Below are 16,928 nucleotides of genomic sequence, written 5' to 3'. Positions count from 1 at the left end.
TGTTATGTCAACCAGAGGTTGGTACCAGATGTGTGGTATGAAACATAGTTTAAACACAGCACAGGAAAACAGCAAACACTATGAAGACATGGAAGGAACTGAAAAGAGAGAATGCAGTAATTCAAACAACTCACTTGCCGTCAAGTTTAGCTTACAAGCCAAAAGGCTGTTACTGCTTTAAGAAGCAGCAGTTGAGAAGAGAAAAAAATATCCAAGAAACAGAAGGTGCCTGCTGTCATTTGGGAAAGTAGTGCTCTTCCTCCGTTGCACAGTGCTTAGAACAGGCACAAAAACCAAGGATCACAAACTTAAAACAGGACAAAAATCTAGAACTGGAAACTGGGGAGAATTGTCAGAATCGGAAAACAGGGGAGCAGAAGAAAGAATGTGTCCAATTAGTTCTGCCTTCCCTTGCTGAAGACTTCTTGAGCCTGATCACTTCAGCCTAAGACCATCAAGGACCACAGCTATCAGTGCTAACCACATGTCTACAGGTCATGGCATCATACAGTTAAGAACTCTTTTGAATATGCAGCAGCAGCAGGTATTTATAATGACTGCATTTGCTCATTGCACACTTATTTACAGTGAGAGGATTGTCTGTAGCAGAAAAAAAAAAAAATCAATCTAGTAAAACCTTGGTTTATAATTTAAATCTGATTCAACTTAATGGTTTCTAATTCCCCCCACATACATACATACATACATTCAGTTGCAACTGCTTCTAAAAACAGATAAAGATCTGGCAACTTTTTGAGAAAGAAAACCAAGGGAGCAACAGGCAACTCTCCCCAACCCTCCTGCCCACAGTAATAGCCAGAAAAATAGCTTTTCTGAGGGAAGCACAAAGAATGTAAGTTATCATAGCTTGAAACCATGACACTTCTAAATGCTATGTTTTTTTGCAACAGCATTTCTATATGCCAGACTCTCACTGATCAAAACCTGAGTAATCCCACATCATATTAGAGAAGATGAATTAACAAACCTTTCACCAAAAAAAGAATGACATCATGAAATAGCAGTTGATAGTTACCCAGATCTCATGGGTAATAATGTCTCTGGCAGGACTTGGATCAATGGCAAAAAAGACAAACAGCTTAAGTAAAACTTTCATCACTAAAAGGTAATGAAGGGAGAAACTGCCAGCTCTAGAGTCTGTGGAAAGAACATAATTGCATGATACAAACTGTACCTATTCACTTTGGTATATACTCGGATAAGATTAAGGATGTAAAACCCAAGGAAAACAAAAAAGCATGCCCAAAGGAGACTGAAACGAAGTCAAATGGACACTGAACAGTTTTCCATAGCACATTCTTCCAATACTTTTAAGAAGAAATAAAGGGAACTATCAACTTCATGTTCAGTTTTTAGGGTTTAAACACACAATGGTGTTAAACATTATTTCACAGAATCACAGGATATGCTGAGTTGGAAGGGATCTACAAGAATTATCATACAGGGTCCTCCTGGCCCTGTACAGGACCATACCCAAGAGTTGCACCATGTGCCTGAGAGTGTTGTCCAAATGCCTTCTGAACTCAGGCTTGGTGCTGTGACCCCCACTGCCCTGGGGAGCCCATTTCAGTGCCCAGTCATCCCCTGGGTGAAGAACCTCTTTCTAATAACCAACCTAAACCTCCCTGACACAACTTCAGGCCACTCCCTGGTCCCGGCACTGATCACCACAGAGAAGAGATCAGTGCCTGTCCCTCCTCTTCCTCTCACAAGGAAGTTGTAGACTGCGATGAGGTCTCTTCTCAGTCTCCTCTTCTCCAGGCTGAACAGACCAAGTGACCTCAGCTGCTCCTCACACAGCTTCCCCTCAAGGCCTTTCACACTCTTCATTGCCCTCCTCTGGACACTCTCTAACTCCTTCTTATATTGTGGTGCCCAAAACTGCACACAGTATTCAAGGTGAAGCCACCCCAGTGCAGAGCAGAGTGGGACAATCCCCTCCCTCAGCTGGCTGGCAATGCTTTGCCTGATGCCCCCCAGGACACAGTTGGCCCTCCTGGCTGCCAGGGCACTGCTGAGTCATATTCTACTTGCCATTGACCAGGACTCCCAGGTCCCTTTCTGTGGCACTGATTTCCAGCATCTCATTCCCCAGTCTGTATGTTTATCCAGGGTTGCCCCATCCCACATGCAGAATGTGGCACTTTCCCTTGTTGAACTTCATATGGTGATTGGCTAGTTCTTTGATTTATTGAGGTCCCCTCTGCAGGGCCTCCCTGCCCTTGAGGGAGTCAACAGCTCCTCCCAGTTTTGTGTCATCTGCAAACTTGCTTAGTATCCCTTCCAGTCCTGCATCCAAGTCATTCATGAAGATGTTGAAGAGTACAGGGCCCAAGATGGAGCCCTGAGGAACCCCACTAGTGACAGGTCACCAGTCTGATGTCACCCCACTCCCTAGTACCCTCTGTGCTCCAGCCGTGAGCCAACTGCTCACCCACTACATGATGTGTTTATCCAGCTGTGTGAGAGACAGCATCAAAATCTTTACGGAAATCCAAAACAGTACACCAAGTGGCTTACCTTGATTAGCTAGGTGGGTTACCGTGTCATTTAATCACCTCTATAGGTGCACAGTTTGCCTGAAATACTTAGTCAATTATATAAGCATCGTGCTCAATTAAAAAAAGAAAATATTTATTTAATCTAATAAAATAAAAATAGTAAATGCAATTTGTCATTTTTCCTGCAAATTTCTGCTGATTCCAGTCTGCTGATTTTAAAGCTTCTCTCAAGGAACCATTTCCTATTCAAGGTCTCACTGAAAGTAATTATTTACAGGTATATTGGCACTGCTACATGAATATTTTAAAAGTACATGACTGCATATATCCTGATATAGGAATTTCTACACAAAATTCCAAATTAAGGATTTCACCATTTCATTACCACAACTTTTAAACATCACTTAGAGATTCAAATGCTAATGTTGTACAGGATCTGTAAAGTGAAAACATTATTACCATCCAAGAAAAAAAAAAAAAATAAAAAACCATATACCCTAATAAATAAAAATAATAATAAAAAAATCACATACCCCAACAATCCTCTTCATAGCATCCAGCTTTGCAGAATCTTTACTGCTTTCCAACATTTGTTTTAGGTCTTCATTTCTACAGTAGAAAGAGTAAAGTATCAATTAGAAAAAATAAAGAATAAAACCAGAATACCATTTTTATATTCTTGCATCAATTCAGCAACTTAAGTTGAACACTGCTCCTTCTTGTCCACTTTTAAATTGTATTTACTAACATGCTGGCCTAGTACAATGAAGTGTTTAGCAAAAGAATCTATCAGATTCTAACAATAATGTAACATCACACAACTTCAATCAGCTGTACGCTCAACCTTGACTGGAATCCGGTTGAGGTCTTGAGGCAGAAGAGCTTAGTTTAAACCAACTCAACTCAACTCATTCCCTTCTCCCTCTTTCCCCAGTGAGGGTCAGATGCATGTTTGTGTTAAAATGTAGTATCAGCTAACATAAGTCACTGTAAAGCCCAATAGTAGACTTCAGTATGCTCTGAATTTCACTAAAAATCACACATACAACCTTTCATCTGCTTTTCTGGGTTGTAAAATGCCATTCCCTGTCATCAGGATTAAAAGCCTCAGATCTGCAGTATGTCTATGCTACAAGTCATATGATTAAGATAGCCTGATGATCAGACATATATTGTCCAAGCACTTTTTACAGGTGAAATAAAATTCTCACAGAAAAATATCAAGTCAATAAGGATGTTCTCTTGTAGATACATCTCCTCATTAGCTGCCACTAGTAAGAAACCTCACCCTGCTTGGCATTTTAGATGCAAACAGATCACAGTGTAACTGCATTTACAGACAACGAAAGTTTACAAAAAGAATTCTTTGAACAAACAGCCTTTTGTAGTGTCTGGATTAAGTACTAAAAAAATATGAAGCAAACAATGGCTCAAGAAGAGACGCCTGCAATACTCCAAAGAACTCCAAAAGCTTTCCAAACTCTGCGAGCTTTCACACATTGAAGGGCCTGGCACGTCGGGTAGACCTTGGCTGGACACCAGGGGTCCACCAAGCCACTCCATCACTACCCTCCTCAAGCAAGATGAAGGTGAGAAAACAAGATGGAAGAAAACTCATGTGTCAAGATAATGACAGTTTAATAAAGCAAAAGAAAATGCTGCATGTAGAAGCAAAGGAAAAAAGAGATTTATTCTCTCTTTCAGATCCACAAGCAATGTCCAGCCACCTCCCAGGAAGGGGGCCTTTAGTATACATAGCAGGTGCTTCAGGAGACAATCATAATAATGAATGCCCACCCCCTTCTCCTTAGCTTTTATTGATGAACATTCACCATACAGTATGGATTATTCCTTCTGTCAGTCAGGGTCAGCAGTCCTGGCTATGCATCCTTCCAAGATGTTGCCCACCTCCAGGCTACCAGTGAAGAGAGATATTGGAGAGACATCTTGACTACTGTGTGAGCAATGCTCAGCAGTAGCCAAAACACTGGTGTGTTAGCAACTACCAAAAGAAAGCACAGTATGATGAAGGCTGCTATGGGGTAAAGTAACTCCACTCAGCCAAACTCAATATATCCAGACAAGATTTCAAAAGTGAATGCAAAACCTAAATATATTCAGATTTATCACTGCCCTTAGAATTTCAGACAGCGAAGAGAAGAGGTTTAAGTCAAAGCCATAGTTAGTTACAATGAGACCAAATGTTGTCATCCATTCCTTCATAAATCTTTATAGAACATTTTTCCTACTTGTAAGGAACAGAGTGACTCCAGACTCGAGTGGAGATCTCCTCATCTTTTCAAAGCCAATACTGCATCTATTTTGTGCCCTCCATGAGAAATCCACATTGCCCACATGTTTCAGTATACATCCACAAAATTAAGAACCACAACCAGATGGAAAAAAAACCCCAATCAACATTATTTCCTACCAAGCTCTCTTTATTCTTGGCCACAGAAATAGCTTATTTTGCTGACCATTCCTATCCACCTTGGTATAGGATACCAAGTAAGTCTCAGCTCTTTTAGGTTAGTTTGAAGTACCTTGCCTGAGACTTTGCTGTAGCTGGATACAGAAATTCGGAGACCCCTAATTCTTTCTGCTTAAGTCTTAATCCTTACCTGTGCAAGAATCTGTATGACACGGTTATCAAAGTTATGTAGCAAAAGTCTGGACTTGATTTACAAAGTTGTTTCTTAACCTATGCTCCAGCTTCCTACTGCTGTTGCAAACAATGGAATACATAAAAATTTTCTTAAGAAAGAATGTTCTTTGACGTTTGATCTCTGTATACTTTCAAGATTAATAAACGAGAAAGGAGATTTAATCCATGAAACAGATAGCAACTAACAAGCCAGCTTTACGTTACATCTAGGTGTTAAAAAGACAAATTACTTGTCAGTAGAATTGCCTTGTTAAAGGCTTGACATGTTTCAATTATCTCAGACCTAGGGGGAGGTTAACAAAGCTTGGGAAGAAGGATGTACCACTGACAGTGGACACAAAGAATGTAGAATTTATGGTTCACAAGGACATTTGGCAGAACCCCCAAGATAAAGAAGAAACTAATAAAGACAACTCAGCAACAGCGCTGAATCAGCTCCAACTCGGTAAAAGGTAATTCTGCAGTGGGAGATTATGACTATGACCCACCAACTCAAAAAATCCACAGACCCAATGGAAAAGAAAGGCTGAGCAAGTGGAGTAATTAACATGAGAAACAAGAGAATCGTTAACCAACAGAAGACAGAATACTAATTAACACGAAAAAATAAGAACACGTCAACAAAGCAGAAAATGTGGAAAAAATAATTTGAACTTCAGGATCAAGTAGCAAAAACAGAGGAAGTTATACAAAACAAGATCCAAGTAGCTGCTGAAGATTTTCTCCCAGAACGTAACAAACATGAGGAAAAATGGAAAAGGTGAATTTAAGATGTGAAGACAGAAGAAAGGACTATTTAATGATAAAATGTACTTCTAACTGCTTATAGAAAATATCATACATTTCAAATTACAACATTTTGAAATGTTAACTGGGAAGACATAAACCAGAGAAACTAAGATAGGAAGACCTGTTTTGAGCCAGCCTTGCTTCCAATAAGAGAAAAGCAGCAGGTAGGGAAAAGAAAAAAAAAAAAAGAGAAATCAAATTACAAGTTCTTGATGAATCCATTTGGAAATTAATTGTTACTTAAATTGATGGGTTGTGAGGGTTGTTTCAAATATTTTCTGACAAATTATAATCCAGGATTACCAAACATTAGGTACTTACAGAGTAAAATATTGCTCCATATATCCACATGGATCAGCAGCAGCAGCAAGCCTTTTCTCTTCTACAGTTAGATACGGTTTCAGTGTAACCTCAAAGTTTCGCCCCTTAAGAGTAGATTTAATAGTGCAAGACATCTCAACTATTTTACCCAACACTGTGGAATTTTGTTCCATTCTTTTAAGTGCAGCATTAAAAAAAAAAACCACACACAAAAATCAGTGTGCTCAATCAAGCTTGCCTTCCAAGAGTGAAGTCTACTCAAAAAAAAAAAAAGATCTTATTATGTAACAGGATACCCACTCCCTTGCTGTTTTAACTTCTAGAAACAAATATCCTTCGCAGATTTCAAAGGTCATTTCCCTCCAAAAGCAACTCTTATCAGCAGCCTCAATGAACAATGGGAAAAGCAAATGCATTTCAGATTTTCATAATACAGTTTATTGTACAGTACAAAAATATTTCCATCTTTTCAGCATTAAGAAGATTTAAAGGAACTTCAATCCTTAAGTTAGATCCCTCAAAACCAAAAGCATAAACGTAAGCACCACACTTCGGTTCATGTTTATATACTCATTAATTATTCTGAACTGACAATTCTTCAGTACAGAATGTTAGACAAATTATTTCTTTATCACTTATGTCCACTCGCCAGGAGTTCAGGAAAATGCAAGCAACTCTCCAGTTGCATCAACACCTTTGCCCCTCCCTGCTAAAACTTGGAGGGTAATTCTAGCCTTACAGAATTAGGTACATATTACAGATGATTGAAATATAAGCTTTATTACTTCAGGAGTAACACCTGGTTTAAAGAAGCCTAATCTGATAGTTGATGAATGATGCAGAGCTATACAAAGCGGGGAAACTAATGGCTCCAGTGACAGAAGACATCAAAAAACCCCCCACCTTTGTTATAAGATGATTTCTAATTTTCTTCTATGTTTTCATATTTTATGATTGCGGCATTTAAGATACATAATACTTTTTTCCTTCTATCTCAAAATGCTCCTTTCTTAATACCTTTGTACCACTTGTAGATAGAACAGAGGTATGGATATGATGGGACTGCCCTATTCCAATGCACCAAAATAACAGAGGGTGCAGGGGGTGGAGTTGTGGTATGATAAGTGTGTGGAGTGCAGGGAACAAAAGAAAATAAAAACAAAAAACCACCCTGGATCTTGAAATTCATAAGATTATACTGCCAAACAGCTTTAATAGCCTGTTATGCCAGAAAGCACCTTGACCACGTAACTCTCTATGTTGATTATGGCAAACAGAACTAGAGATGAACTCTGAATATGCCATACTATTGTCAGCACACACTTGGTCACTAAAACTGCTGTCTTGCAGGTTAAGACAAGGATTACAGATTCCATTGAGCAACATTACCCACTTTCACAGAAAAACAAACAAACAAACAAACAAAAAAAGGGTAGGCATAACTACATATCACTGAGGTTTACACACATTTGGCAGCAATAAATCTGAGCCCCTCAATTACTTTGTCTTCTCCTAGGAACTATAACAAACTTTTAATCATACTAAAATATTAATCCATAACCTGTGGCATGTCATTTCCCACTGCATCTACATATTCTGAACAATTCTTGTTAAGACAACACTTGCTCCACTCTGGAAAAATATATATTTGTTTTATTTTCTATTCTTTTTTAGGAACATTTAGGAACATTGTAAGATGAAACCCATAAAAGGTTTTGCTACAGTTCCAAAGTACCCAGTCACTTAAAAAAGTCACCCACTAATCATAAAGCTTTCTTCGTAAATAAGCAGAAGGTTCATGAGTATCAAAACTGAAACTGAAGCCCAGCCAGTAATGCAACAAAAACCTTGGGAGCAGTTTTAATCAACTCTACGAAAGAAGAATGAATTTTAAACAAATAAACCCACGGTGAGACAAAGGGTTTTCATATATAAGGACAGCACTGGAAGAAAAGATACAGGAAATGGCAAACAAATCCACCACAGGGGAGGAAGTGAGCTTCTTGGTTTTATGGTATAAGCTGTTATAGAACAGAAGTTACAAAAGTGCCACTCAGTTGAACTTTAACAATGCATTTCTTGTTTTACATTTTCCATCCGCTGCATATTTTCAGTTACACAGTATCAATTGCACTTGTGTTCAAAGACTAGGAGACTTCAGTTGAGAGGACATGCTTTTAACCAAAGCATATTAAGATTTTTTTTTTTTGCCTTCAGCACAGCAAAACGTTCCAACGAAAAGTTCAAAATAAAATACAGTGAATGTTACCAGGTTTGAAGCAGAAAATCCACACTGAGAGAGCAGCTTAACCTTTTGCCCTGGCACCTGAGTAGTAATGAAGTCCTGTGTAGTACTAATGAAGTCCCATGTTTCCCCACAAAACTTTAAAAAATATATTTTTTTCTTACATTTTACTGGCACTGCAAAATCCTTAAAATAAACTGGCTTATTTTAGGACATGCTATTGCATAAACTCTAAATGAGTTTAAATTTAACATTTAAAGAAGAATTAAAAATTGATTTCAGAGCCATAAAACTTGGAAGCTAAATTGGCAGGAAATACATGCTACCATATGAGTTTACTTTTGCTGTTCATTGGGGGTTTTCCTCTAGCAGGAAATTAAGAAATCCGAGTTTCGCTGAGTTTCAGTCTACACCACAAACTGTTTGAATGACATCTTGTGGTGCTGTTAAGTACTGCCATCCTCTTCCATTATAGCACTGTATTTACTGCTAATTCACAACACAGTATTCAACTATTACTTCAAGGAAGACCCAAGTCATGTGGCTACGAGTGTAGCTGTTCTATGGTTTAAAGAGAAATTGAGATAAGAAGTAATTTATTTGCTTTCAGCCACTCCTAATTTTTCAATCTGAAAAAGAAACACACTACCCAAAAAGCAAACTTGATAGTTTAAAGGATAGCCTGCAGAGATGTGAGGAAAACCAGGATAACTATAGTATCCTCTAAGGCTGAGAGTCACAGAGAACAAGACCAATCATGGTATGAGCAGCAACAAAATTTAATTCATTTAATTATTGCTTTGCCACTAGTTGCTCAAAGTACTTGCAATCTGGATGGTTTAAGTATAGTCTCATCCTTCTGAGAGAGGAAACAGAAAGAAAAGTGTAAAGTTAAAACCTGAGTAAAGCATCTTCCCAGTTCTCCGTTGTGAACCTGCAGTACTCGAACAGTGCTTCAGCAGCTCAGTGCATGAACACCTCTAAGTTGCTGCTACCACCACCGTCAGTGCAGAGATGGAAACTACCTACATTTCAAATGCTCTATCCAGATGGCAGCTAGTATGACAAAGCAGTTTGAAATCCTTTCTGGATCTGATTGCAATTTAATCTAAGATTATCTATTGTCACTAGAGTAGTAACAGACACTACTTCACCCAGAAACAAGAAAAACTGTCTGAAAGGATGAAAAGTATCAATCTTGTAATTCCACTGCCTACGACCTCTTCTGATAGTGCCCACGCCATTGACACTGCAAGGAGACTTCTGCTAGGGAGAAATCTTCCTTGGTGGAAGATATCAGTTTCCTGAAGGCTGAGAATCTGAGGTGGTGCTGCCACTTAAGTGCTTTTGTCAACTTACAACCTGTCTTGAGGCAAGTGATCAGTGTTTGTAGACATTTGTAGATCACTTTGCAGCATTGGGTAGTTGTAAAGGGATTATAGGGAAGTGAGAAGCAGTATCACAGAATATTCTGAGTTGGAAGGGACCCACAAGATCATTGAGTCCAACTCTTAGTGTTTCCAGCTTTCCCAAAAATGGAGGGAAAAGGTTTCTTTTAAAGATACCACCACAAAGCTGATGTTGTCATTGACAGAACCACAGTGCTAGTATATTTACATAGAAGTACACGACATTTCAGAAACCCTGTTAAAGAGCATTACAATGCTGTTCATCTTCTGGCAGGATGCCAAAAGAATTCTGGTTTCCTTCCAGAAACAAAACTACCAAGGGGTGGTACAGACAAGGATAGCCTTCAAAAAGCAGAATTAAGAAAAAGTGGAATTTCTTGCAAGCATCAGCCTTATAACAGTTATAAAAATGTGTATTTAATACCACTCAGGATGCAGATCAAAGCAAACATCTAAAGCAAATATATGACAATGCAATAAAATATGCAGAAACCACAGTGAAGACCTTAAACTATAAAACTTGCCTGAGAAAATAAAAAAGCCTCAATAATGTAATGACTACATTACAGACTACCATAGCAAATCAACAGTTCATTGCTTGCATCCTCATATGTGCCAAGTGCATGGCAATAAGCATATATTCACTCTGTGTCACTTCCCATCAGATCTGACAGATTTCAGCTGGAGAAGTGTTTTGCAATAGTATTGCCCACGTTTGTACACTGCACTTAGTTCCTATCCTGGTACTGACTAGAAGGTTCAGATTTTATCTTGTAGACTCATGAGTTCATCCAAACCATTCAGCTTTGCTGGGTTGTACATCCTACTGAAACTGGCATATCACCACATCAGTGGGCATAGGGCCATTTTAACAGATGGGAAAAGAAAGTAGTTGTGCCAATAAGCTAGTGGATGCATCGAGTTTGAATATTAGAGCTGGAGTGTCCTCCAAGAATTTCACAAATGGCAATCTGTGTACAATCTCTCCATGACTGGTTGAACAGAATATGCCAAGACAAAACTAGATCAATTTAAGACTCCAAGAACACCTCTGGCAGGTTGAAAGCTGAAAAGTTCTGAAAGCTGAAAGCAAGCTTCTAGCTCCAATGAGTCTGGAAAAGTCTTCGGCACAGAGAATTGGGCAATGAGTATCTTAATGAAATCACCACCTTCAGCTCTCCGCAAAACATGCTTACAAAATCTCTGGAAAAAAAAAAAAAAGGCTTTGCAGCCCTGATGAGTTTTCTGATGAATGGTTCAACAAAACACATAAGCCAAATTTGCAACAACAAAAAAAGTCTAATAAATTACAAATGTATTTTGCTTGGCGGGAATACAGTTTAAAGATGCAAATCAGTGAAGTTGAAAATGTGTGTTATAAATTTTGCCATCTGCTTCAATACTGTACTTATCAACTGATATCTAATGACGTTACTCCTGTGGTTCACCTCTAAGTTTTAACATTTTATTCAGAAAAAGCAATAGCTAGTTTTATTGCTGAAACTGTACTATTTCCAAGAACAAAACATTATTATACTTCAGTTTTATATGCAGGTAAATTTTGTTTAAAATGCAATTAATATAGATGAAAATCCTCTGTCCACCTGCAATTAACTGTAAGTAGTAATAGCTGCACCCTAATATAAGCAATTAACAGGGATTCTGTGTACTAATTAGCTCTCCAGTTACTCTTAGAAGTTGGAAGGTGGTTAGAGTTTTTACTCCTCCATATAGAGCAATAATAATGTAAAATGAATAATGTAGCTACAACAATATTCTATTATCTCAGGTGATGTGCATCACATGGTACCTCTCTACACTATACAGATTATTTTGAGAGTCTTCCAGTGCTTATTGCATGGATTCCATCTATCAAGAACATGGAGAAATAGCTAGAGGTCCACAGGCTGGATTCAGCTTATCCATAAGATTTACATTACCCATCGGCTCTTACAAATTTTCTGCTGAAAACTCCTGTTATGGGCAAAAACAGTCTGCACTTGTCTGCAGACTGTTTCCATTATTCTGGTCGCCAAAATCTGACCCTTTTTCTCCTTTTTTCAAACATGTGGGACATGATAAGGATTTCAGCTGAGTATTTCTACTGAAATGTGAAAAACAAAACAGGACAAATAAGGTATATTAGGTCAACTTCAGATTTCATCTTTAAGTCTACTAATACTTATTTGTGCCTCTGTAAAACTTGTCATAGGCCCTGCTGCAAGATCAAAAGCAACTTATCCTAATATACAATTTGTTTATTTCAGAAGCACTGTGGCTTATTTCCTCTTCATGGCAAACAGTAGAAGACAGACACACAAACAGAAGAGTTTAGAATTTTTTTAAAGAAAGGGTTTACAGTAGTGTCTTGATACTTATACATTAACTGCATGATATTGTTACAATTAACTCCAACAGCCAAGTGCAAGCGTCTGATCCAACTGTCACTGCAGTAATGTTCCGGGCCATATATTACATATGTGCCCCTTTGCTGAGAAGGAGTACTTCTTGTATCATCAGGTCTAAGGAAGAATTCCCGCTTCCACGGCAACAAAAAAAGCACTGAAACACCACAATGATATCAGATATAAGCATATCAGCAGTGATGAATGACAATCAAGAGAGATCAGCAAACAACCTCTGAAAAGCCCTAACTAATTTCTTTTCACCACTGGAATATTCCACTGTCCCCACACTTTTATATGCAAGAGGCAGGGACACATCTAGGACTTCTCTGTACTTCCTTGTATTGTTTTTTCATCAAGTTTTGGGCTATTACTAAAGTGAACTATAACAAATATAACCTATATGCTTGATGAATTATTACTCCATTTTCCAGAGTGCAACATCATCTGCTTTTCTAATAGTAACCTTCAATTGCAGTCCAGTGGGTTTTTCACATTACACAAATTTCATCATCTTCTCTGCACAGTGTCTGTTCCTCAGCTACCCAATCCATACTCAGAGCTTAACAACACAAGTCTGAGTCATGGATAACTTCCTATTTCAGCAAGAATTTTTTTTGTCAGCTACAAAAGACCACTGAGATCAATGCCTGCTGTCCTCTCAAGTAATTCCTTTAGAGGACAGATATGCTCCCTGTTCCTGTGTCAGAGAAAGTCTGGAGGAGCAATTAATTAATAAGACATTCACACATATCACAAGCTATTGTGATATCTGTGCTATCTGTTTCTTCCATACTGAAGGACAATCATATACATACACACGTACAAAATATATCAGGACCCCAGAGCTGTATTTCCCCATGATCACTGGGGAGCCTTGGGTAGAATTAGTCACTTCAGCTTCCACATCTAATAAAACAGGGAGCTATACTTCACTTGCAAAACAATCTGCAAAACAGTCTGAAGCTTATGAGTTATGTAGAGAATTATGGTCATGACCAATGGTTGGGGTACCCCCTCTGTGGAAAAAAGAACATCGCAAAATGATGATTAAGAAATAAAGTGCAAAGTTGTTTCTGTGGAAGGGGACAAGAAAAGGAAGGTGCAAACAACATAGATAAGCTACAGCTGAATCACAGAGGGGCATCTATGCTAGAGCCTTGAAAAAAATCAATTGGAACAGAATGAAAAAGCAAAGAATTTAGTGGAATAGAAGGGGTAGAAGAAATGCGATTCATCTAGCAATCTGGGAAGGCCCATCAGCTGCTGATTCACAGAGTTAAGCATCAGAGTGACAGCAGCTTCATGTTGTTGTGATTTACTTTGGTGTGGCACACAAATAAATACATCAGTCGAGGTTTCTAGAGCATGAATGTTCTCTTTGTGCAAAACAATCAAACTGAAGAAGTTGCAATTGATTTTCTAATGTACATGAGACCTTAGTTTATGGTGCTTTTTATTGGTTGCTCTTGGAATAGATTTCCAATTTGTTGCAATTGTCCAATTGCAGCTTAGCAAACCTTTTGATCCTTTCATTTGGACACTCTTCCTCTCCAGTCCACTTTTTCTTGAAGAAGCTGAAGGCTCTCTGTGCCAGTGCACTTGGCTGGGGCCTTTTTTTCCCCTTCTCCATTTCCTCATTTTGACTTCTAACCAAGATACTGTTAGCACTGTTAACACCCACTTCGAGCTGGCCAACTCGCCCTGAACAACTACATTTCCAACTACAGCCCCCACAAATACCTTTTTTACAAGCACTTTTATATATATAAATATATATAAATACATTTGAAGGCAAAATTAAGAGAATTCCAACGTGGTTAGCTGTCGAAACAGAGGAAAAACGATAAGCAGTATTTCAAACAAACCAATTGAAAAACTTTACAGCTAACCCACTCCCTATGCACACCTTAAACGTAAGCAAGTGAACTTTTCCGCGGAGTCACGAGGGGGGGGAAGTGGGAGGCCCCTGGAGCTGCCCCTGCCCGTGGGATGGCCCGCCAGCCCAGCACCGCCCGAGTGCCCACGGGATCGTCCACCCAGCGCCCGCACCGAGCCCTCTCCCTCCCTTACTTCTTGGTGTCGCTGATAAAGAGCCCGAAGGCCGCGGGAGCCGAAGGGGTCACGGTGGGCGCCGCTTCCTGCGCCAGCTCGGGCGCCGCCTCTCCCCCCTGCTCGCTGTAAGCGAGCCCGTTGCCGGACATGGTGATGGTGATGGTGTCGCCGCTATCGCCCCTCGCCCCGCCAAAGTTGCCGGCGCAGCTCTCCCACACAAACGCACCCCGCAGTCAGTCACACCCCTGACAGCTCCGGCGCTCCCCCCGGAAGCTCCCCGGTCACGCGGCGGGGGGCGGGCACAGCCGCGAGGGCGGGGCGGGAGCGGCCGGGTCCGGACGTGGCGGCCCAGGGGCCGGGCTGGGGTGTTGCGCAAGTACCGTCTGCTGAGTTGTGCTTCCCAGCCCTCCCTCCGCTGTGCCTTTGGCGCAGCCCTTTACAGTACGAAGTACGGTCTGTGGCAGTGATCCGTGCTTCTCAGATACTCGTGTCCGCTCAGAAGGCGGCGCCTCACGCTGATCCCCACACTCACGGTAGGAGTGGGGCGGCCCTGACTGACAGCAGCTGTTTACATATGGGAGGCCAAAAATGTAGAAGGATAATTAGAAGTCGTGTGAGGAAAGTTTCTCCTAATTTCTTTTTACAATCTTGTTTTCCTATGCTCATCTTTCCCCTCTCCCCGTAGTCTCTGAGGAATGATCTGTGTTCATTAAAACGCCCTTCTGTCCACCTCCTGACATATTAGTGGAGTGCAACCTTTTCATCCTTAGAAGTAAACTCATTTCCAAAAGGTTATCTCTTCATAATCAATACTTTTTCTCTTGCAGAGGAAAAAAAAGGGGGGGGGGAGGGAGGAAATGGATTGTCACAGTATTTTTCTGAAGCAGCTTTTTGACTTGCTTGTCTTTCAGCTTGCTTGTACTTTTCTGATTGAAACTGAGTCATTACCAAGCAAATAAATTTTACAAAAAGAATTACCAATACAGAATTTATTAAGAGTGTGGGACTGCTATAAAGGTAGTTGTCCTCAATAGTTGCCTTCTACAGATATCAACATTTTGATTTTCTTTTATCATCTCTCACGGCTTTTCTCTGTGTAGCACTGTCTCTTGAAAGTCATGGTTTAGGGTGCAAAAGTCTCAGTGTGAATGTTCTTGGCTATCTACATTTTACCTGTTGGTTATTTAGACTTCCATTTCTGTACTGCCTTTTGCATTGTTTACAGTAGCAGCCATCATAGTTTTCTTTCCCTGTAGAGGTAAATATCTCATTGTTATTACCGTAAATGGTCACAGTAACTGTTGATGCTCATCCGGTGATGTGATTTGGGGCAGACACCTCATGTTACTCAACAAGCTGCAATTTTTTAATTCCAACAAACATTAATTTTCTTAGGCTTTATGAAAACAATTACAGAAGATACTTTGCAGCATTTTTTACCAAGTTATATACACTTTGTGTGGATTTTTTTAAGCTGAGCTGGGCTGCCAAATGTTTATTGGGTGCCCTCTTCTGGCTCCGATTATTAGTATGCTAGTTGACATGAAAAAGGAGATGCATTGGTAAGGAAATTATTTTTTAATGGAATTTGAGCTCTATATAACAGAAATGTCAAGCTATTAAAAGCTGTGCTCATATTTTCTATATTGCTAATAGTTTCTGATATACCCAAAATGTGCTGGTGTTGCAGATCCTGGACAAATGTGTAAGACTTTTGACTTGTAAATGTCATTGATAAAGGATAAGTAATGATACAATACAAACTTCTAGTAATACAATTTTTCATTCAGTAATGATTTAGAAATCTGATGTATAATAAGTTACTTTAAAATTAAACGTCAAGAATTCATTCCCTAACCTGGAATGAGTTTTCAGTCTGTGGCATGAACTCAGCTTCTACTATTCCTGAATAGTTCAGAAAACTCTTACACAAATGAGAAAACTAGTGAGTCTAAAAAAAAGCTTTGATCTGCCTCTCTCCAAGTGAATCAAGATTTGGGACTGTAATGAAAGCAAATGAGTGCTCTTTCAGAAGTACTGGTTCTCCATTCCTTCTTAGCAGAACTGGCTACCGCATTATCCACAGGAGCTGCTCACAGTGATATTGGAACAGGTTTTACTGGTGTCAAATGAATATAGCATCCTACTTTTCTCTGTATCTGAAGCACAACACCCTTCAAAAATACACCTTCTTACTTCTGCAGCATGCAACATGTATCATGTCCCGTGGTGCAAAAAAACCAGTATACAACAAAGTAAGTCCCTGTCCAAGGAGATCACAGAATCATGGAATGGTTAAGGTTGGATGAGGTCACTATAGGTCATCTAGTCCAATCTCCTTGCTCAAGCAGGGTCCCCTAGACCAACAGTACTCAGGCATGTGTGCAGGCAGCTTTTGAATACCCCTGGAGAAGGAGACTCCACAGCCTCTGGGCAACCTGTTTCCAGTGCTCAGTCACCCACACAGTGAAGAAGTTCTTCCTCATGTTCAGGTGGAACTTCCTGCATTCCAGTTTC

At 39.7% G+C, this 16,928-nt stretch overlaps 1 protein-coding gene across 4 annotated transcripts in view; it reads right to left on the bottom strand.

Annotated features, from left to right (window-relative positions):
- The window catches only part of AP3B1 (adaptor related protein complex 3 subunit beta 1), a 148,929-nt gene extending 134,249 nt beyond the window's left edge, over positions 1–14,680 (bottom strand). For 3 of the 4 annotated variants that reach the window (XM_032675687.1, XM_032675688.1, XM_032675690.1), the window contains exons 1-2: positions 6,298–6,544; positions 3,056–3,131 (exon numbers count right to left, since the gene is read on the bottom strand). In XM_032675687.1, coding sequence (XP_032531578.1) covers positions 3,056–3,131; positions 6,298–6,470 — 249 coding nt within the window. In that variant the 5' untranslated portion in view covers positions 6,471–6,544. Of the gene's footprint in view, positions 1–3,055; positions 3,132–6,297; positions 6,545–14,429 lie in introns of those variants that run through there. The other variant, XM_032675689.1, reaches the window with a different exon arrangement.
- Between the last annotated feature and the right edge of the window lie 2,248 nt (positions 14,681–16,928).

This window comes from Chiroxiphia lanceolata, chromosome Z (assembly GCF_009829145.1).
Source record: "Chiroxiphia lanceolata isolate bChiLan1 chromosome Z, bChiLan1.pri, whole genome shotgun sequence".
NCBI classification, from domain to species: domain Eukaryota; kingdom Metazoa; phylum Chordata; class Aves; order Passeriformes; family Pipridae; genus Chiroxiphia; species Chiroxiphia lanceolata.
The sequence above is the reverse complement of the archived record's forward strand: the minus strand, read 5'-3'. Positions and strand labels throughout refer to the sequence as shown.